The sequence below is a fragment of the Xiphophorus hellerii genome, chromosome 3, assembly GCF_003331165.1.
Source record: "Xiphophorus hellerii strain 12219 chromosome 3, Xiphophorus_hellerii-4.1, whole genome shotgun sequence".
NCBI classification, from domain to species: Eukaryota; Metazoa; Chordata; class Actinopteri; order Cyprinodontiformes; family Poeciliidae; genus Xiphophorus; species Xiphophorus hellerii.
Genome location: NC_045674.1, coordinates 5,382,249 through 5,405,460, shown reverse-complemented (window position 1 = coordinate 5,405,460; position 23,212 = coordinate 5,382,249). Strand labels below are relative to the sequence as shown.

At 37.3% G+C, this 23,212-nt stretch overlaps 1 protein-coding gene across 8 annotated transcripts in view; it reads left to right on the top strand.

Annotated features, from left to right (window-relative positions):
- Window positions 1-12,122: 12,122 nt before the first annotated feature.
- The window catches only part of cspg5a (chondroitin sulfate proteoglycan 5a), a 54,446-nt gene continuing 43,356 nt past the window's right edge, over window positions 12,123-23,212 (top strand). For 3 of the 8 annotated variants that reach the window (XM_032556989.1, XM_032556973.1, XM_032556999.1), the window contains exon 1: window positions 12,127-12,652. In XM_032556989.1, coding sequence (XP_032412880.1) covers window positions 12,553-12,652 — 100 coding nt within the window. In that variant the 5' untranslated portion in view covers window positions 12,127-12,552. Of the gene's footprint in view, window positions 12,653-23,212 lie in introns of all 8 variants that reach the window. The other 5 variants (XM_032556982.1, XM_032557024.1, XM_032557017.1 and 2 more) reach the window with 4 other exon arrangements.

Here is a 23,212-nt window from a genome sequence, read left to right as displayed (position 1 = left end):
CTCCGTTTCCTCACGCCTAGCACTGCCTACCTCGCTAACACGTCCTCCTCTTCCGTTTCTCACTTTTCACAAATCGCCGTAAAGCTCTGCAATATTCTGCAATCTGTGGTCGAAACAAAGAAAAACAAATGATGTGTTGATTCTTGAAATTTCTGTTGATGCAGTCCAGTAGTACCCTCTTGTTTGGTTGAAAAGAATATTGTCGAAATGTGACGTTAAACTTCGGCTTCACTTCACCAATAGCCAAAACCATAAACAAACGTTTCTGTTTGCAATTACTCCTAACGACCATCGCTGTTGTTTTTCCCTGACCATTGTCTCGGTTGTCGGTATTTAAGCCTATAGATGTAAAATTTGATCTGTTTTGCATATGATAACTGCTTCCTGTGTACAACTTCTTTAATATAAAATAAGTCACAAGTTCACACAAGTTACTACTAAACCCAAAAACGGTACCTTAACTTCAAACTGTTCCTATTTCCTTTATAGCGCTGTCGGTGTCTCTGCTACCTCTTCCTCTTTCATCTGCTAGCTACCTCTTCTAGAAATCTTCCTCTTGCTCTCTGCTACCTCTCGCACCCTTTAGCTACCTCTTGTTAGCCTTTTCTTTCCTTTTTTAGTCTTTGTTTTTGAGTGCTGCCCACATGACTGCTGTCACCGCTGCCCTCTTCTCCCAGGCTGCAGGAAGAAGAAAACGCAAACATTCGTTCATCGCGCTCTCATTCACCGTGCCCTCTTTGTTTTTTTGTTTTTTTCCTGTGTTAACATCTAACTAGATGTGTGATTTATCTTCACTTAAACATGACATGATTCCCTTCTTACATATATTATCTTTTATGGATGCTTTTTTTGTGTTAATGGTAATGTATTTTTAAAGAGAAGTTTTGTGTAGATGGAAGTTTTCTCTGTTTGTAGCATTTGTTTTGTTTTTATTTTTATTTTGTATGGGGTCTGTTGGTACTTGGACCTAGACACTGTCAAATAAACTGTTTTCTAATAATCGGTTTGGGATTTTCTCATTACTTAAAAGTCTTGTATAAAGTAATAAGACAAAATGAGTTACGTTTAAATGTGCAGTTTGATTTTTAATGTATTCCACATTTGGATAAAAATGAAAATCAGTTGAATATCAAAACATTTTGTTTCTATCATATTCCTTATATAAATAGGGTGCTTGAAATCCTTGAAAAAGCTTGAATTTCGATTAGGTGTTTCCAAGGTTTAAAAATAGTTGATTTATTTATAAAGTCCTCAAAAGTATGATTAAAAACATAAATTTGCAAATTGTTTTTTACATTTGAAATCAACTATTTTCATACAGCTAATAAAAATACTATTTTTTCTCACTGTCTAAAGTTAAATCAGAGTGAACTTTTTTTTAAGTTAGATTATTTTTATTTTCTAAATGCTAGAAAATGTGGTGAGAACATTTTCGGAGATTTAATTGTGACTTTCTTATTTTGTGTTTATGCATTTGATCAGGAAGGTATTTTGCCTTTACACAATATGTTTGGATATTCATAAATATGTCATGAATATTTATTATTCTTAATGACTTACTAATCGTATTACATGAAACAGTGTTATTGAAATTGCAGGATATTTTATTTTGTTAAACATTTAAAACATAAAATTTTGCTATATTTTAGTTTACCTCGTCCCTGTTGTAGAATACTGACACAAAAATATTAACAGTAGTGGATGATTTATAACAGTAAATTGTGGCAGTCTATTTTAGTTCATTTATATTGGTTTTATCTCCACAGTATTTTGCTGGCAAAGTTTGAAACCTTACCTCTTTGAAAATTGTCTTTATTTCACTGCAGGAAAAGTGTGTGAACCCCGTATAAAGCTGAAAAGAGTAAATTTCCAGCACCTTAGGAACAACTCTGGAAATTTGTTTCTAAGGAATAGAAAATGTCCGCTTCCCACAAACTGGCCCTTAAACAAAAGGTAAAGATAAGATTTTGGTGTTTTCACTATTTAGCAATATTTTCTTCTCCAAAGGATTTCCCCAAATGGTGTAATCTAAAATTCTGCAATGAAATTCACTGATTTAATTTCTTCTCCCTCATTGTTTCCCATTGTCAAACCTTTATGTCCTCATTGAAAAACAACCAGCTGCACTCACTAATCATCTCTAATGACAACATAGAGACCACCACTTTTTCAGGAAAAACAAACATAAAGAATTGAAAAGTGGATTACTGGATTTGGGCTGTGAAGTTCTGGATCGTTACAATATTTCCTTTCACTGTGTTCGTGTTTTTCACAGAACAGCAGATCCACAATAAGCAGATGGATTATCTGGGGTTTGCTTTTGTTTTGGGATTAGGGGCAACGCTATGAAACATCTGCACACGAGGCATTCACGTTGTATGAATTACGTGGTTTGTGTCCTCACAGGCTTATGCACCTATTGTAAAGGAAAACTGCTTAAATTTCCTCAAACAACTCAATCCTCTGATGCTTTACGTTTGGATCCGTTAGCAGACAACTGTTATTTTACTATAAAATCAAGGCATGTAACAGAAACTATTTAAGTGAAAATCACATTTACAAATCTTAAATACATTTTTTTAAGCAGAAATTTGAATTTATCCAGATGAAATGATTACATACCGTCAGGTATAATATGTATGCATATACAAATCATGTTAGATGTCTAAATAGCTTTCTGATTATGTTCTTCGTACTTTTAACTGAGTTTGAAAACCATCAGTAAATGTTTGGTTATTACCGGTGGGAGACCCATGCATTGTGCGTTTCTTGCAGCATAAACTTCCTGTAGCATCTGCGGCTGCACAGAAACGAGAAGAATAAGTGAGTCCTGATACCATTTCAAACCTAATCCAAGCCGCCTGGTGCTGTAATCTGTTGAGGGCGGATTTCAGTGTCCAGCAGATTGAGCATGAGTGTGTTACTGAGTGGGATGAAGGGCTAGAGAGAGATTACTCAGCCAGACGGGAGGGTAGAAAGAGATTGGTACCACTTGAGCTGGGAAAGGGCATCCAGAAGGATGGGTAAGCATCTCCCCTTCAGATGTGGGCCAGGACATATTTCTGCAATCTAGATGGAACAGATAATGGAAATTTTTTCTCCTAATCACTAGATAATTATTACAAACTTTCTAGAAACACATACAGTATAATATCTGATGTTTTGTGAGATTCTACCAGAATGTACCAAAAGTCGAGAGTTGCCGGATCAATCCGTATTAATAAATCAATGTCAGATTGATACTTTAGTTTCAGATTTCCTCTTGAAATTGTATCTTATTTTTGTTTAACAGTTAAAAATAAAATAAAATTCAGGATTTAAAGTGAAAAAACAATACATGACTTTTGTTTGCGTATAGTTATCAGAAAGATGAAAAGTAAAGTAATACAGAAATGTATGAAAACTAACATTTTGGAAATAAAAACGAATGATGAGAATAACAGATTTTAAATCTAAAGTTGATTTAATTTGTGTATTATTTTGTATTTATTTTTATTTGAATATTACCAGTTCTGAAGTTTAAAAAGGGAGGAAAAGACAAAAACTATGCAACTAATCAGTAAACAATCAATAAAAGATGAAGTGAAATAAATAAAAGATAAGCAGACATTCATGACAGTGTGGCACTGACAAAGTAAAATATCAGACCGCCGGCTTCCCGACGAGGCAGTAAAAACTGAGTTGGCATTTTGCTGCAATCCATTGAGAGTATCTGACAAAGGGAAGAGAAGGAAAGGTTAGATTTCACTCAGAAACCCAAACACTTGCATCCTGACCTTTTACCGACACAGCAGTCTATTCTTAGCCTGATAAAATACTGCTGATGTAGGAACTTCAGTTGTCTTTTTCTTTTATTTTCCACAGATTTCTCCTCCCTTCCCTTTGCCACCACTGCCAATATCATTTATTTTTCTGGAAGGGTTCTGGCTAAATCCACGGAAATCCAAGAACAGATGAATCCCCTTTTGTTTATTATTACACACTTTAAAAGTATTTGAAGATAAATTTAAGAAGGTTGGAGAGGTGAAGCTGTTAGTGTCAGAAAAATTAGCAGAGGCTTTGGAGATATTGACAGGTAAATTTCAGGGACAGCAACAGCCTCAACGGCTGAGTAGTGAAGTGTGACGCTCATCAGTTGTGGCAGATTCAGCGCAGATGTGGGAGGCCAGAGGGGCCAGACATGTTAATTATAAAACGTTTTTGGAGTAATGTTACATGCCACGTCTGTGATCAAAGTCACTTCACAGGACCCAGGTTTGAATGTGTCAGAGATGCCTCCGGTTTCCTTAAAGTTGAGTTTGAGAGGGGAAAAAAAGAAACTTAAGCCCTGAAAAATAGTACAATAAAAACTATTCTTACTCGATAGTCAGATATTCTGATCAGTGCACAGTATAATTTAGGCAACTTTTACAATTTAGAGAAAGTTTTCCCATACAGTGATATAAATACAATTTTTAACACTCTGTGAATGTTATTTACTGCAGGTGTAATTAATGATTTTATAGGGATTATGCAAAAATCGACTTTATTTTCAATATATAAAGCATTTTCATAACAACTAAAGGCAACATTGTTACTTTACTGTCCCATAAAACAGCACTATGTCCCTGGAAACATAAACAATACCTCTCCAAGTCACTCAATTAAAACTTAAAACTTAACATACAATTTTTTTTGACAGATTTTAAGTGGCAGCAGCACCATGAGGGACCAAGGACAGGCACAGAACCTGGAGAAGGGATTGAGACCAGCAATCCAAACCCCTCTGGAGTCATACAGACTCCCAGACCTGACCTCCAGTCCAATACCCTGCACCCGACCAAAAAACCACCGAATCCCAAGGAAGGCAGCCAACCGAGAGTGTACTGGAGCGACTGAGAGCACATCCCCACTCCAAAGGAGGAACCGACCAGCCCATCCTCTGCGACATCTGCGATGAGAGTTCGCCATGCAAAGGAAGGCAGACGTCCAACACGTTAAAACATCCACTGGATCATCGGTGCAGAATGGCCAGAGCAACAGCTCCCTGCACACCACACTGCCCTGATCCCCAGCCAAGCACCGGGCTGTGGCCACAACCAGGCAAGCAAAAACAACAAAACACACCCCAATCCAACACTGAGCCAAACAACGAGTCACACCAGACCCAAAGCATCCAGCAGGCACACACACCACCCCACTATTTTTGTGTAAAGATAAATAAAGTATATTTGAATTGAAGAAACTGTCTAAATGTCAAACCATGGCATTTTATTAGCTCTGGTGATTTTGTTGCATAGATCAAACAGAAACAAGAAAATGTTCAAATAAAACTGAACAAACTCACATATCTTACTTGAAAGACAGAAAATTTACTTTAAGCAGCAACTTTTCATCTTCTGATTCACTCAGGCTGAATAGAGACAGTTTACAGCATCAGTGTCTTTATTGTGAAGGCAACATATTGACAATAATACTGCTGCTGTTAATCCATAGTTTTTCCAGTTGATTTCTTTAGCATTTTACAGTCTGTGGCTGTGCTGCGAATGTTTCTGTATGATGACATGTTCATTGAACTTCAGTTTATTGTCTCTTGTGAGCCCAAGATATTTGAAAGTACTGACCTGTTTAACTGGTTGACCATGAATGGTGATGTGATTGAGTCCAGGAACTGATTTATTAACATCTACTTTTTTTAATTCCTAAAATGCTGGATTTTTAAAAGTGAGAGTTTAATTTGGTAAATGAATTCAAACTTGGTGTGTGTTTACTTTCTAGTGCTGCTCAACCCGCTGCAGATCCTTGCTTTTTTGTTGGAGGAGACTGTTGCCATAACAACGGCTCCATGGTTACGCTGCCTTCAGCGTTTGGGATGCGACTGGCAGGTCAGTGGCGAGGCTGATGACAGCTTCAGTTTTAGATGCTCATATCACCTGCTCAAGTAAATGAATTAAAGAAAAAACATAAATATGACTTTTGACAACATCTATATCCCTGACAAAATGCTGGGCCAATTAAGAGATCTCTCTCCTCTGAGGCCATTTGATGTAACGATTATAGTTAGTGAGGTCACATAACAGCCACTTATACCTCCATTAACAGTCTCGACTGTTTGGAGCTGTGAGCTGCAGCCTTATCGGTCAGTTTTCCTCTTATACAATTTGGTTTGTGGGTTTAGAAGAAGTTCCCAAACTCTTAACTGTGTGTACATTTGGAAACAGACTACCTGATCAGTCTCAAACAAAAACTGCTCTTGCTTTATTTAAAACCACTTTATTTGATCACTGAGATGTTGTTGTAGAAAGAGGGTAAACAAAAAACAGAATTTTTTCTTCTTAAAACACTGTGAGTACCAGAGAAGGGTCCTATTTTAACATTTCTACCTTTGGAGCCCAGAGACGGGTCGACTGACCTGAAGGATTTTAGCTAGCATCCTATTAGCAGTTTTGCATGATTTTCCACTCCTCCTTTCTGGCCTGACGGTCAATGACCACGTTTACAATTGAAGAAGGGATGCTAATTTGAGCCATCAGAATCGTCAGTTTGGACTCAGGTCTTTTGACCCTCTTTCGGGACTTCAGGGGAGAGGTCGAAACCCTGGTACTCCCAGTGTTTTAACACATCGCAGCTGCTGGTAGATCCTGTTACAGGTAGAAACATCAATGTTTTCCCTTTCAGCAGCCAGTATTCATAAACACATGCTTGAACAATGTAAATATGAAAAATGCAGCATATTAAATGGAGTGGATTTAATACATTTAAGACAAACTGATGGTGAAATCCCACCAAGGACATTTACTTTCTCTTTTCTAGATACGCGTCGCGCCATGTTTATTTCAATCCCTGACATGTCACATGCTGTCTGGTGCTGATGAGGGCATACTTGTTGCAGCCATGTCTATGTCTGTGCACCTAATGGAGCATAGCGATGGCTCTGTGTGTGTGAGCACAGCTTATGTGCTAATAACTGTGTGTGTCATAAAATATGGAGAAGTGTAAAGTAGGCCAGAGGTTCATAGCAGCAGGATGAGAGCTCCTCCCTTCCCTTTCTCCCCTTCTTTTGTCTCATCTCTTCATTTTGTTCCTTCTAGCTGCTGTAAGGATGAACTCATGCACACGAGTTAAGTTGAATTCATGAGCATAAAATCTTCTGCATTTAAATCATTTTGTTTATGTAATATTAGATTCTTCAGAAGTTATTTCAAAGAGTTTTTTCCACAAATTTTTAGTCCAAGCTGGCTATTTTCACATGGATCTTTTTTTTTTTTTTTAAATTAACTTTAACCTATTAATTATTCATTCATGAAATGGTACTCAGCTTAAAAGATGAATTAGGTTTACTAATTACCAGCATCCCGTCATAGAACTGCTGTTTTTTTCAGTTTCTTTAGCTGAATCCAACAAAAACATTACAGAGGTTTTTTTGTAAAGTTCCTTGAGACAACATTTTTTTTTGTGAATTGGCACAACATAAATAAACTGAACTCAACAAGGGGAATAAATTTTGTGATTCAAAAGATGACCACGTGGTAAAAGTAAAAATGTGCATCTTTCAAGTCCTCCTATGAGATTAATTGCAAGATTTTCCAGAAATAATAATCTGGTTCTGAGACATTTTCTTTTGTCTTTGATTTATTATTTTTTTTAGCAACACTTTAAAACATGTGGTTATGGTGACAAGAAGGCGACAAAGTGAGAGAAAAAACATCCAAAATTCAAACATGACCTTACAAAAATACTAATCTCTTTAATGTTTTTTGCATTTCTTAAGTAACCTTAATCTCTGGTGTGTTTATTGTGATTTTATTTAACTGTTAAGTAAAGAAATGTGGAAAAAAGTTAAATCAATTTTCTAGAATATATTAAAGAGCAGATAAGGAAGGAAAGGTTTATGAAAGTTATGCAGGAACACAAACATTTGAAACTATTTTGCAGCTTCTGATTGATAGAAGTAATTTACAGGTCATAAAATACCCACCCTGTTATTAAAACATAATTATTACACCTCATGATGCTTTAGTTTTTAGATCTGTACGCTATAATGACAATGCATTTTTAGTGAGCAGGTTGGTTCACGGTATGAAACAAAAACTTGAGAAATTTTAGGTACACGTAATTTACACATTCTAAAATTTAATAGCTTTTTGGTTTTTAAAATCAACATAATTTTAAAAATAACATCTAATTTTGAGAAGCTATTTGTGATATTCTCTCTCCATGAAATCTAATAATATTGCACTGCTGAAGCCTTTCGTTGTTTGTTCAAGCTTATTAGAAATACTTTCATCATCCTGCCTGTGCTTCTCAAAGCAACAGAGCAAATAAATACCTGAATCAAAAGCGGATCAGGAACATTTTGTCTTCACATTTTATTACAGAATTTCTTACAACAGCAATTTTTGTCAAAAACAGAGAATTAGATTTTCTTAAAACGACACATTGTGTATTTCTGTCTTTTAAATGTCCTTCTCTTCTCGTGATTAAAACAAAATGACATTGTGATCACTGTAGAAGAAAAGTTGCTTCTTTGTTAATTAGATTTGTTCATTATTTCCAAACAGAGGATAAAAGGTTTATTAAGATTATGTTTGTGTTCATTTAAGGAATGTCAGAAATGATTAAAGCCTGGCGGTGGGATGCCTGTCATGTTCATGTTCGACAATGACGAGTTAATCCTCATTAATGCTGGCCCAAAGTTACCATTGCATAAAATTGTTCTATGTGTCTGAACATAATTAAATCATCTCTACCTGGTTATGAAATCATTAAAGTTCAAGTTACGGAATAACAGATTGTTCAAAAAAATGAAGTCATCTGGCTCAATGTGCATCTGTCAGTTAATGAGCAGCTAAAATTACGGGGTAAATCATTTAGTTTAATTAGATGTGGGCATGTTTGCATATTGTTTGGTTTTCTGCAACTCTTGCAAACAGTGTTTATGTTATGAGGATGAAGGAAAACATTTTCTGGGAAGATATCAAAAGGGACCAGATTGCTGTCAAAGGAAGAACACGAGACTGAGACAGAAGATGTTTTTTTTTTTTTTCTTTCTGGCAACATTTTATGACTCAATTTTCTTTGTAGAAGCAGCACAGTTTAACGTCATTTAAATTCAGCCTCCTGACCTGCTTTTCACAATTCACTGAACATGTTTTCTTTTCTGCAAAACAATTCTCCCAAAAGCTAAACAAATAGCTTTCATACACGAGTACACATCTGCATACAAATGTAGTTATGGACGTGCATAAGCAGCATGTTTCATTTATGATTCTTATGAATATGGAAACACACGCACGCCCACACACCCACCCCCACACACACGCCCCCACGCCCGCACACACACACACACACCCCTGCATGGCTGCAACATCCCCTGTTGCACAGCCCCTCTCTCTTTTAGGTTTTTTGTGTGGAAGAATGCCTGCGACCCCCACTGCGATCATTACCCTGAGGGCCCTTGAGCATTCATCACCATGTGAGCAGACCCCCCATCTCCCTAATAATCCCCTCTGCCTACCCATCTTCTTTGTTTGCTCCTCTCTGTGACACCATTAAGCAAAGCTTATTGTTTTGATGACGTTGGATTCCTCAGATTATTATTATGCACAATATTAAGCAGCTTCCTCCTCCTCAGTTAGTCTAAGGATGAAGAATGATTAATTTTAGACAAAGCAAAATGTAGACTGAGATCCAACGCTTAAATAAATGACAGAAACTTTGGGGGAAATAAGGGAAGAATCTGTAAAAGTAGAAGAAGCTCTACGGAAAAAGGTCAACATAGAGTTTCGGTAGCAACGTTTTTGTTAAATGAGAGGATGGAAATAATCTCAATGATACAAAGAAGTGAAGGGAAATTGAAAAAGTGCAGAGAAAATGCTTCCTGGAATGAAGCAAATAACTGTCTATAGAAAACAGAAAGATTTTTTTTTTCCTAAACAAAGAAGGTAGGAAGATTAAAAACAGTCTGAAAATGAAAAACATTTGGGATGTAGAAGTTTGGACACAAGATGAAGAAATACTGGGAGAAAGTTTGTAATCTATCTGAAGTAAGAAGGATTTTCTTATGAAAAAGTTTGGAATTTCAAGATTTTTAGATGTAGAGCTGCACAGTATGGAACATTGCAATATTATTGCTAAATATTATTATTATACTTTTACCTTCCACACATTCTCTCACTCTAGTCTTATTTCATACCGTCACGATGCACCGCTGCTCCGTCTGACCTGGGCTGGTATAGATTATTTGTGGGTGAAAATGAAAGTAAAAGTCTCTCCAAGTGATGAAATATATTATTTTAGAGATGAAATTGATAAAGTGTTGCAGCCAACAAAATCTTGCATCCAAGCAGTTCTTTATAATACTGCACACACTGATATTCTGATGATCACTGAGACTTAATACATGTTGCAGCTCTTTTTAAAGATAAGGAAAACACGAGCAACACAACATCTGTTTAAATGTGTTGTCAGAGAAGGGAGGGGAAATCAGGAAGACATTAACTTCATTTGAAACATTTTAAATTAGTAAAACTGATTTTTTTTTTAAAAACGATTTGAATTTAACCAATAAAATTATGGGAGCTACTGCTTTCCCCCCTCTAGGTGAGGATTGTCGGCTGGATACCCGTCAGGTCAGCAGTTTTCCCTATGATCATGTCATAACATAATGTTTCTTTAATAACAATACTTTGTATTGATCTTTTTTAATATTCACACTCACTACGCAGCTGGAGACAGAGCTTCAGGAACCACCATATTCAGGACAAAGACTACAAACATCACTTTCCTTGTGCTCAGATACAGAGAATCTGGAATATTATCTGGAGGAAGAGAAAGGACAGATAATAACAAACCTTTGAGTTTCCATTATTACAGCAGCTTTTGGGTAAATCTTAACACCTCAGCAGAGCCACGGGCTGATTACCTCCATTTTGCTTTGATGCAGATATTCATGCTATTTTAATTGACTGTATAAATGATACAAGAACCTTTCAGTATTTTGAAACATCTAACCTTTTTTATTGGTGTCATGGAATATATTCATTTTTTTTATTAACTGTATTGAGTGTTGTCATTAGCTACGAGCGATAATCATCAAAGTTAACATAAATTGTTTTTCCTGTCATCTGTGTTTCTTGGCCAAACTTTTTCCTTCCACTCAATGTTCCCTTGACATTCCTGAAGATGATTATTTTTAAACAGCCATCTACTTCATCAACATCTTTTGTGAATAACCCTCCTTGTGGAGGTTGTCAGGTTGTCATTGTCTGTGTACTGGACAACTGTCAAATCGCATTATGTGTCCCAATCATCCCATTAGATCTCACCCTTTTAAAAAATTATTTTTTGTTGACCTAATGTAATTGTCTGGCTTTAAGAGAATATAAATTTAGAATACTTACAAGATGTAAGCTATAATCATGAGTATTAACATAAAGAAAAAGCAATCCCTGTTGCACATGTAACCTTTTCTACCACACTTTTTCCTTCCACCCAACTTTCCACCTTCTTTGGGATGTACATCCTTGTGAATGATAGAATATTGCTCTCTATGATTGTGTAAGGCTCTATGATTGATGGATATCGTAGCATTTTGGTTTAGCAGAAGAAATATCCCCTTCCCACCAATCCCCACAAAAAAGTCTATATAATATCAACATTTCTTCTTTTTTTATTGTGTTGCTGAAATAAATTAACCTTTCACTGAATCATCCATTGATACTCTACCTGCAAAAAAGACTCAACAACTGACTGAACCAGCCTCCTAAGATAAACCACATTCAAAATGTTTACTTAAGTTTTGATTCTGAAATGAAGGAGCTAAGATAAAATGTAAGCATTTCTTTAGCAAGAAATGTACAAACTAATTTGTTTTATTACAAAATTGAAAGGAACTTAATTCCTCATTTTAATTGTAAATCAAAATTTCCTTGTATGCTATAAAAGTATGTAGTCATGTCTTAAAAGATGAGGAAGGTGACAAAGTGTGTAAGAGGAGTGACAGTGATAAAGTTTAATGAAAGGAATGGATGGAGAGAAGATGAGAAGGTGGAAGTCGTCTTGGGAAAAGAAGGGAGGGAAGAAAAGAGGAGGTGGGATGAGGATGGGGGAGATGAAGAGGAGGAAGAGGAGGCGCATCAACAGTCTCTCCCTCCTCGCCCCCCTCCTCAGACGATGAGAAGGTTGCCGAGCGCGCTGCAGACCGCCGTGCGTTTGTCTCCCTCTCAGCCACACAAAGTGCCCCCAAAAAGCACCGATCCGAACCGTGACTTCGTTCTGTGCCACCTCGGAACCAGCAGCCCCCTCCGCCCCCGCCTCCAGCACATTTTGTAGCAATGGAGACGTAAACGCTGCCACAGAGAGCTGAGCCGAGTGAGCGAAACAGCGGCGGAGATCAAGCGGCTATGGAGGAGAAGCGCGGAGAGGCTGGAGTCTAGACAGAAACCCTCACATCCATCAGCCCGGAATACTTTCCGCAAGCTTTCCGAACTTTGCTGTCAATAACCTTTTTTTAAAAAAATCCAGGTTTTTATTTCACTTTTGACCGTGTGCGCGTAACATTGCACAAGAAGGATGCAGGGAAAGAAGAAAGCGAGCGGCTGCACGGGATGCTGGAGGCAAATGCTGCTGTCGTGCGTCCTGGCTCTGCACCTGATCCCGCTGAGTGTCCACGGTAAGACGCTGGCCCGTCCACTGCGCGCGGCAATCGTGCTAAAACATTCTCATTAATTAGTTAATTTATTTCTGCTGTGGCAGCACATCCTCTCAGTGGATTCAGGGTACCGTAACATTCTCCCACAGGGCAGACAGAAGGGAGGTCAGTGAGGCTCAGAATGTAGGTTAGGAGGTTCTTTACTCTGATGCTAATATTAATGAACCTCTGCTCGGAACAATCTGCTACATTCTTGATCATAGCGTCTTTGAACCGACACTTGATGGAAGAATATGTCTTTAATCACATTCTTCAAAGATTTAGAGAGCACACATCGTCTGTTTTCTTGACTCATAGAAAGCAAAGGGTGATTTTTTTTTTTTAAATGTCAGTGACAGTAAATGCATAAAAAATAAAATTTGCCACAAATGATAAAGTAGGGCAGGTTAAAGTCTTGAGGCACCCAATCGATATCAGATGAGCAACATATCACTGTATCATTATATGCAAAAGTCACAAAAAATATATACATCAAATCTTCTCAGATGGTTCTTTCACTTTTCACCGTTCCCACGTCTGAATCGGATAAATCAGGAAGCTCAGGCAGAGTGGTGGAGAGATTCTGATATAGGAAAAGAAAGACAGTTAGTGAGGAAGATCTACATTTATCCAACGTCACGTTTTCCAAATATCACCCAAATAAGGTCAGGACGCGTACAACTGCCTCTCTATCAGCTCATGTTGAGTTAAGCAGATGCTTCTATTGTGTGAGGTCTAAATTTCCGCTAAATTCTCCCAACTGAAGGAATAGTGGATCAAAGCGGTGGCATTTTAAACCAGGTCACCGTTTTAACACTTCCAGCACAATCTCCAGGATCCACACAGGACCCTGAGGTTTGTGTGACAGTGACAGCGTCCAGCAGCAGATGCAGCAAACCGGATCCCCGAAGGCGCGCAGGCACCACGGCTTCACAAAAGGCGAGGATTAGAGCCGAGGGGGAGCTGATGAATTATTCATGAGGGGGGCTGAGAGGACATTCTGATACACACGCAGAAAAAAAAGAGAAGGAAAAACTCGAGTAAACATGAGAAGAAAAAAATATATAAAACGACACAGGGGCCGTAGCTCTTTGTCTGAGGGCCGATGCACATGCGTCAGATTAATAATGCAGGAGATGAAATCGGTCTGGCGTTATAATCAAACAAAATCTCGTTGATTCGTCCGAGCGGCTGAAATTCACATGGATGTGGTTTTGCTGTCATTGTCTGGTTTATTTGGCGCAACAAAGAGCTCCACATTCTCTGACTCAACAGGAAAACTTGGCTTTTCTTTCAGCTTTTGCATCATTTTATCCAGTAATTTCGTAGATTAGAGTGTATTTCTAAAACAAAACAAACAAAAAAAAATCATTAAATATTGTTGGAAAGGTTTTTATAACAGTACAAATAATATTTTGGAATTTCTGAAACTGTTCTATATTCGCTAAAATATATTCGATGACTTGAACCGACCAAATTAAAGATGCTCTTCTCAGTTTGAAGGTTGAATATGTTGCATAGCTTCTCAATATCTACATTTGACACAGATGAAAACAGTGACAGTAAAAATCAGAATCACGGTTGAGAAAGAGAGGAGTGAGTGGACTCTATTATCATATTATTCAACAAACATAATGTAACTGCATGACTTTATAACATGAAGCTCTAGTTTAATCCCGTTTCAGCAAAGAGTTAGCACTCAAGGCAGTAACTGGAACTTGGTGCAAATTTAATTTCACTTATCATTTTGTATAAATATGGATTTCTCAGCGCTATAGGCATGTTTTCCTTTCAAGTTTAAGATGAAAGGTTTGGAACTTGGAGGCATCCTGTCTTCTGTTGCTACTAAGAACTTTAGAGGGACTTTTCTTCTTAATAGTAGCTCCAAAGCTTTCAATGGACATGCAACATATGTTTAAAGGTAATTTTTATATACTGTGTATCATTTCTGCACATTTGTGTTGTAAGTATGTCAGCAGTGCTCCTTAGTCATTGTCATGCTTTATCTGGAAGGTTTGTTGTCATATTTAGACATGCTTTTGTTGGTCTAGATAGATGAAGTGTGTGTGTCTCTTTTTTTCTCCTCTGTTTTGTATTGTTCATGTTCATTGGAACAAAGGGGAGAAAATTTAGTGTGCTTCAACATTGGGAAGTTACTTTGGCAGAAATGTCTTTATTTTTTCCATATGTGAGAATTGCACATCTGGGCATGAATGTTCAACTCTATATGCAGTCTATGAGTTTGAACAATCGTTGGCAGACAGTTTACTACAAATGCTGCAGTATCAGATGTGTGTGAGATGTTGAATGTTAAAGTAGCCCATCTTCCTGTTCTATTGAAACACAGCTCAGATGTACAATAATGGAAATGAAAGCATGTGTATACAATTTTCTATTACACTTTAATAGTTCACATAATTGGATACTTCTCAGATTAATGGGATGAGTCACCCTTAAACTCTAATGCTTAATATTTACAGTTAAGCTATATAAAATTAGCATTTAGGTATAGAAAATTATAAATTTAAATTATAAATGTAGGTATTTATTTTGACAGTTTTCATAATTATGACTTAAATGGCATCACAGTGTGTCTAATATTATGCTTGGTGTGTGTGGGATTTGCATCATAGGCAAATCCCATAATTCATTAGATTGGAAACCGCTTGAGGTTGACTTACAACAATAATCTATAAAAGATTAAATAATCATTAAAATGTTCAGTTATTTTAAGTTAATGTTCTTTAAAACTCTAAATGTAAACCATATTTTTATATCATCTAGAGATAATCAAGGTGTAGCTTTATTAGCAGCCAAGCTCATGTTTCTGTTTGCTTAACTCTGCTGTGGTCCTTTAAAGGATTCTACAAACCAGCAGTTTTGCAAATACCACTTTATTAGTTTGGCAGAAGGAGCGGTGCTGCTAAAATTCCCCTTCTTGGCCTCATGAATCTCAGTAAACATGGCAAATGTTTTTGAAATGTTAATGACAGAAAAAAGGCAGGCCTAGTTGTCCAAAACCAGGTCAATAAGATGGAGATTCCTTCACTGCTTCAGGGATAGTACAGGATATTAAAATAATACAATTCACCATCATCATCTTAGTGTCAGTTAGAGTAAAAATTTCCTCTCCTTGTCTGGTGTTTTTGTCACTTGTCAGATTTCAGCTCAGGTGCATGTACAGTAGAACAAAAAGAAGCTGGCAGATTTGGTGCAGACAGCCACCTTGGGCTAACCCTCCCCTCCCTCAGCTCCCCCTGTTCTCACCCATCAACACGTCTCACTTCACCGGTGAAGTGTAGAGATGGCAGCTTCCCCACATCTGCGAAGGACAAAAATCCAACCATGCTGAACTGACAATCAGAATCCGCTCGTTCTTTTCCTCCATCCATTATTTCCCCCTCTCCTCTTCTTGTGGCCATTTGTAATCCCCCTCCCTCTGTATGTTTAGAGCTGATGACATGCAGCCTTCCTCCTCCTCCTCCTCCCCATCCCCCATGAGCGGTTGAGGCGGATGGGTTCATGGCTGGACCGAGGAGGATGTCTGCTGCTTGTGTTTGGGCAGAAACTCGTGGATGTGTTCTCCTCTCCTCCTCTTCTTCTTCGCTGTGTGTTTGCTCCTCTGTCCCGCTGACACACATATCTGGTTAATCTTTAAGCCAAATCCTCCCTCCATCAGCCCACTAACCCACTCTGTCCCTTTTCATCGTAAAGGATATGAAAAAAAAAACACAGACAGTAATCATAAAATTTACTCATCTTGCAGTTCGTGTTCGTAGTCATGAAGAATAGCGATGCACGCTCCGTCTCGGCTTCTTCCTTGTGGTCTCCATGGAAACCATGCACATCCCAGCGGCCAGCAACTCGGTGTGTTCATATCGCTGCCATGATGTGTTTGAGCAGTGAATTTCATTAAGGGGAGAATGTTTGGATTTTGGCACATGCTCATATTTCTGGTCAAGCTGGGTGGCCGTGTGCCTGTTGGCTCTGCATGGTGTGTGCGTGCGTGTGTGTGTGTGTGCGTGTTGGGTACACAAACGGTTTCAAATCAGATGGCCTTATGGGTTTTGTCACATTTTTTGTGAGATTTTTTTGTGTGGTCACACTCAGATTTTTAAGACATGTTGACAGTATCATTGCTTCAGATGAAGCATCACGTTTTCTGATGTTTGCTCCCTAACAGATTTATTTTGTTTTTGCTTTTTTTTTTTGGTAATGCTTTATATCTAAAAACAAATTTTAATATGAGATAATGCTAATTTAAGTAAGATCAAAAGTAGTATCAAAAGGATAATTTCATTTATTAAAGTAAAAAGCTATTGCGTCCTAAATCTAAAGGGTTTAAAAGTTCCTTTTTGTGCCGCGCTGCCAACAACTACCATCGAGCATTTACAAATCTTTTTGCTTCGCTGGAGGAAATTTGGCTCACACTCTGCTTCACAGAATTGCTTTAATTCAACCACAACAGAGCGCGTTTTAGCATGAATGGGATGTTAAAATTAATTCTACAGCATCACAATTGGATTTAGTATGGACTTTGACTGGGCCACTCCAAAACATTTAGTTTTATTTTGAGCCACTCAGAAATGGAGTTGCTGTTGTGCTTCAGATCCCATTTTCATACTGACTGCTTTTCTAGACTGTTCTTAAATCTTTCAACTGAAGTCAGATGTTTTTCCTATTGAGATTTTATGACCTACTTTGTGTTGTTATTTGTTATATAAAACTGATTAATGCTCAAGTATTTTCTTTTGACTTGTTGGATTAGTTTACTTGCTTATATTTTGAAAATAGGAAAGTTCCAGCAGTGAGACTCTTTGACAAATTCATTCGGAAAAACCCAACTTTACTTGACTTTTAATTGAGAGAGAGAATATTTCTGTACTGGTAAAAATACACTGAGTGATGAATTAAAAAAGAAACAATACTCATTCTAGCGACTAAACAACCAAAACAACTGAGCTAGCAGGAAATTTAGATGCTTTTTATTGTGAGATACTTACATGGGAAAAGAAGGAATGATATCTGGATTTACTGTGGACATAATGTGCCTCATTCCAGCACATCTGTTTGTTGGGAAACTTAATGATCCTAAGGCCGCTTTCACTACCTTCCCACCTGGCTCAGCATGCAGGCCAACATTAGCAGACGTAGGTGGCCACAGGCTCGACTCGAGAAGCTGTAGTGTATTTGTTTGAGTGCATGGAGGTGTGTTAGCCTTTTAGTGCAAAGTATTTACCCAGCTCTGCCAAATTAATAAAATCAAATCACAACACACACTTTAAAATGTTGCACAGATATACTCTATATTGCCAAAAAGTATTCACTTTTATTTACTTGAGTAACGTTTTGGGAAAAATGCACTTTTTTACTTTTACTTGAGTGATTTTCTTATGAAGCATCACTTCTCTGACTTGAGTAAACTCTCTGGTTACTCTGTCCGTGTGAGTAACTTCCCTGAAAGAAGAAAAAACATGTTTTAACAAAATAATCACCAGACACACACGCATACCTGCGGTTTTTGTGAAAGTTTCATTAGTTTTATATTAAAATAAATTTATTTGGATTTTTTTCTTTTGTCTGATTTTGTCATTTTGTAATTATGTTATTAATATGAATTATTTTCACTTTGGTCTTTAAAGTACATTTCCATATGGCCTTGGTCCTTCTGATTATGTAAATTTTAAGTTTTAAATGAATTACATTTTGATCAGTTACTCAATACTCGAGAAGCCTTTTTACCAAATACTTTTTTACTATTGAGTAATTTTTCAGACAGGTACCTTTTACTTTATCTAGTCTACCAATGTGTTGTTAATATGTACCAGGAAAACTTAGTGATCAATATGAATATTTTTCTTGTTGAAAAAAATCCACCAGTTTCATGACTTGCATGGCTGCCTTATTCTAACCTTAAGTACCTCCTTCTATATGCTCCTCACTTTATACAGGAGATCCACTCAAAACACTGAGATACTGAGTCAATGCTGCAGAACTAACAGAATCCACCTACACTTGTTTTTCCTTGTCCTGCACCTATGAATTACCACCCACAGCTGGCATTTCTGCAGTGATTCAAGCTGCTAATGTTCATTGATGGCTGCTTATGTAATGCTTTGTATGTAAATGGACAAGGTTATTGCACAAAACAACCTTTCAGTCAGAGTTTTACAGATTCACAGACCAAGGATTTTGATAACACAGAGATGCTGATGACGCAACCTGAAAATAAAACATCATAATCAATGATCTATTCATAAATACTCCAGTTTAAGAGTCCAATTTTAAGTGCTCTTCTGCTTCATTGCATCTCCCGCAGCATGTAGGTGTTATTTGTTTTTGCTGCTTTGATTTTTACTTGTAACTTTTATTTTTGTTGCCTGTCCTTCCTGGTGGTCCTCCAGAACCTTTTTCATTGTGGTTTGGAAAAGGAAAAGGCTATGAAACAACTTTCACAGAGTTTCATGACATCTCGACAGCTGTGTGCTTCCGTCTAACAGATGAAACATTGTGGGTGTGCTTTTTTAGCAGTGCTGAGTTGGCATTGTTCTCAAACTCTCGATGCCCTTGAGTGGTAATTTACATGTTTCTGTCTTATGCAGGAAGTGAGTGTATATGGTAATGGGATACAAAAGGTGAAAAAATATGCAAAATGCAAATCTTATCAGTTTAAATGTTTCAATGCACATTCTCCTCCGTGTTCATGTGCCATCTTTTCCCCTGGTCTACGGAAGAGTTTTATTTAATTCATCAGATGCTGCACTGCCTGTGTGTCCTTGTTGAAGCGAGTCATTGAGTTCATGCTCGTGCACATGCTTCACTCTCCTCGTCTGGCGGCGCCCGCCCGCCCGCTCTCCTCCGCTGCAGACTGTCACATTAGCATTCAGCTCGCTCATCACAGTCGTCTATGAACACAGACACACACACCCCCGCACGCAAACACCTGTCATGGCAACAGACCACATTTAACAGATAAATAATTAGGCAGACGTGTATGTTTGGTTTGTTGAATGCAGAGTTATCCTCATTGAGACAACAACATAGAAACTACTTCTACTCTGGCGTTCGAAGGTTCTCGTTATGTAAATATACCAATTATCAAATACAATTAAAATGAGCTTTTCAAACTCCATTATAGTACTCCTATTACTTTTTTAAATCATAATAGATGACACATGAAATGTTTTTCTATTCTAATGTAGGTAAATGTTTCACAGATGTCCAAAGTTCAGCTAATAAAACTTAATGGGATAGCCATACAAGGCTCATCATAACCATGCACCTCATATTATTATTATTATTTTCAACTTATGTAAACTGTTTTCAAGAGTCAAGCAATTATATTGAAGACACCTGTTTGTGTCTTCAAAGACACAAAACAGGAATTGAGTAACATGTTTTTCTCTAATGAATACATGGCCAAAACTATGCATGCAGGGTAAAATATATGGACACAATAGTACTAATGTTGAGTAAAATAGTCCTTACCAAATTGCATATTTCACCACTCTAATTATCCGAACCGTTCATTTAAATTGGTTGTTTTCCTGGCATATTGGACCAATTTTCCAAGCATATGTTCATTTATTTTCAATACAGCTAAGCTGCCATTCCACAAAAAGTTTCAAATCACTATGAGAACACAACTTAATTCAAAAGCTTCATCTTGAGCTTTTGACTAGTTGAATACATTTTCCATCTACTTTGTGCAATCCATCTGTGACTGACAGCAAAACAACCCCACAGCATGATCCTACTTCATGTATTATGAAGTAAAAAATCAACACAATATAAATAAACACATGGATGAGTTTTTCTAGATCTTGCTGGGGCATTAGTTCTTTAATCCTAGAAATGTTTTTCAGGTAATAGAAGGCTGACTTGGTAACTGCCTTCATGTGTCTCTGAAGGTTCAGATCTGAGTTCATCACTACACCCAGATTTCAGACCTAGTCAGAAGTTTCTGGTTGTAATAACTGGAGCTGTAAACTGAATCTTGACAGTTTCTCTTTAAGACCAAAGGTGATAACTTCAGTTTTGTTTCTGTTGAGCTAGAAAAGTCTGAAAACTGGAATTAGCTGGATGTTTTGGCATCCAGCTAAAAAACAAATAGCATCACTGCTTCAGAATGCATAAACAGGCTAACTTTTAGCATCTGGAATGGTCTCGAAAGTCCCAACCTCAAACCTGCTGAAAATTTGTGGGCTAAGTTTCAAAGCTAAGGGCCATGTGAATGAATGAACCATTTTAAATAACGTGACCAGAGAGAATAACACCAGACGCTTGTTGAGTGATAGAAAAAGTATAAGGGTGAAACATTTAGTCATATATGGTGTTGTGTATGCATATATTGTTTGTGTTTAACATGATCAATATTGGGCATGATTCAAATGCATGACCTATTGTAACCAAAGACAGATGGTAACAACTGCAAATGCATGCACTGCCTGACATGCTTGATAAGAGCCGGTTGATCCAGAAAACAAGACGCTGATTCAGATTCTTCAGTATGATCTGCAGAAGAACATTAATTAAACAAAATTATACAAAGCACAACCAAGTCTGGTCTTTTGTACAGTTTATGTTATATCTTACGTCGTTACATTAATTTTAAATGTATATTATAGTTTAGATTGCCCTGTTTTAAAGTAAACACTGTCCTGCAATATGATGAGATTTAGATTTTATTTTCTATTATAGCCAACTTTTTTATGTACAGCTTCTAGACAGTATTTAGTCATTCAAGCACACAGCTGCAGCAGTAAAGTAGAGAGCAACAAAGATGAGTTTCTTGATGCAATAGAAAGCTGTTTTGCCAGACCACATAAACCACTGTTGTCATGGGGATTGCCATCTATAACGTGAATAGTTACATATAAATTGGCAGCGACAGTATTATCTTTTATGAGCAAACAGAGATCCAAAGACATAGCATCATACTTCCCATTTCACACAAACCACAATTCTTTAAAGGTAAACACATTATTCTTTGGTGCTTGACTCCATCTGTGAGCGTCGTCTGTAGATCTTGTTGAGTTTACAGAGCCGCCCGCATCAGCTCCAATGAGGCCAGCATTGTTTCTATGGCGACACATCCCTTCTCCATCCCACCACCTGTGGAGTCAGAAATGAAAGCTCTTATGTCACAGAGAGTGAGAAAAAAAGCAGATGCTGGAGCATCGGAGAACAAGAGCTGATGGAGGGAGAAACGTAGGGAAAGGGAAAAGCGGAAGAATTTTCAAAAATAATGAAGAGGAAAGAGGAGGCACAGAGAACAGATGAAGAGAAGGAAGGAGAGATCTGCATGAGATGGAGAAAATGTGTTAGAGTCAGACTTGCTGCCAAATGCCGACCTGCAGATTTCTTCTTTATGTTGAAGTTAATGAGCAGCGTTGAGTAAAGATAAAGCAGCCTCGAAAGCTATTCATTATGAGGATGAATGTGTGGTTCTCTTGAGGTTTAGGTGTTTCGAGCTAAAATCCATCTGAATTGGATAAAGAGGTTTTTATTCAGGTCTTTATCATGTTTTCTTGCCCTGTTTGTGGTCTGCTCAAGTTTCCAACCATCAATATAAACATATCTTCGTATGGGCATTAAGCCCAAACATACTCTTAATCTCAATAATGAAGGAAATGTGATCTGGGAAACTGGCTAACTTCTCCTGGGCACCCTTTAAAAGAGGAAAGACAAGGGAACATACCATATACCTGAGGGACATGCATGTTTATCTTTATAAATCATAAAACAGTCAAATATAATACTTATTCAACTAAGCATGTTGATATCTACATACAGAGCATGAATTAGCACATTTAAGCTTTCTTGTTTTCTTTAGAAAACAAAGTGTTAGTTATACTACAGCTATTGTAATAAGCAATATATTTATTTTGAGGCTTTTTGGAAATCATCACAAGGAGTTCTAGTATTTGTATGTGTAAATAAAATATATGCATACAAATGAAATTATTCATTTTCATCTCCAAAGTTATGCGCTATGACTAACAAACTACTCTTCCTACACTGCAAAACTACAAAATCTTAGCAAGTATTTTTGTCTAGTTTCTAGTGGAGATATCTTATAAAACTTGAAATAAGACAAAACTAACCTATAAGTTGCTTTTTATTTAGATATAATAGTTTAAGTCAATAATCCTTAAATATTGATAGTTTCACTGCCACATTCTTTCACCTACAACAAGACATTTTTCCTGTCTTACAAGTGAAATAATCTGCCAGTGGAACTAATACTTATTTTGATCAATGTTGAGGAATGATTGACTTTAGTTCCACAAGTTTTTGTTCCATTGTTTTTATTTGGAAATTTAGGTTAAACCAGAATTACTCAACAAGTTTTATCAGAAAACACGTTACTGATGGGTTTGCCACGAGCATTTACACATTAAATGGTTCAGAACATTAAAACGTTTCCTCACCTAGAACTGCCATGTTGTTTCTGCATGAGCCTGTGATCTTTTGTTTGTTTGTCGCCAACTGACTGACCTTTCCCCGTCCCCACGGTCTGGGTGGGGACCTCCGGCCAGC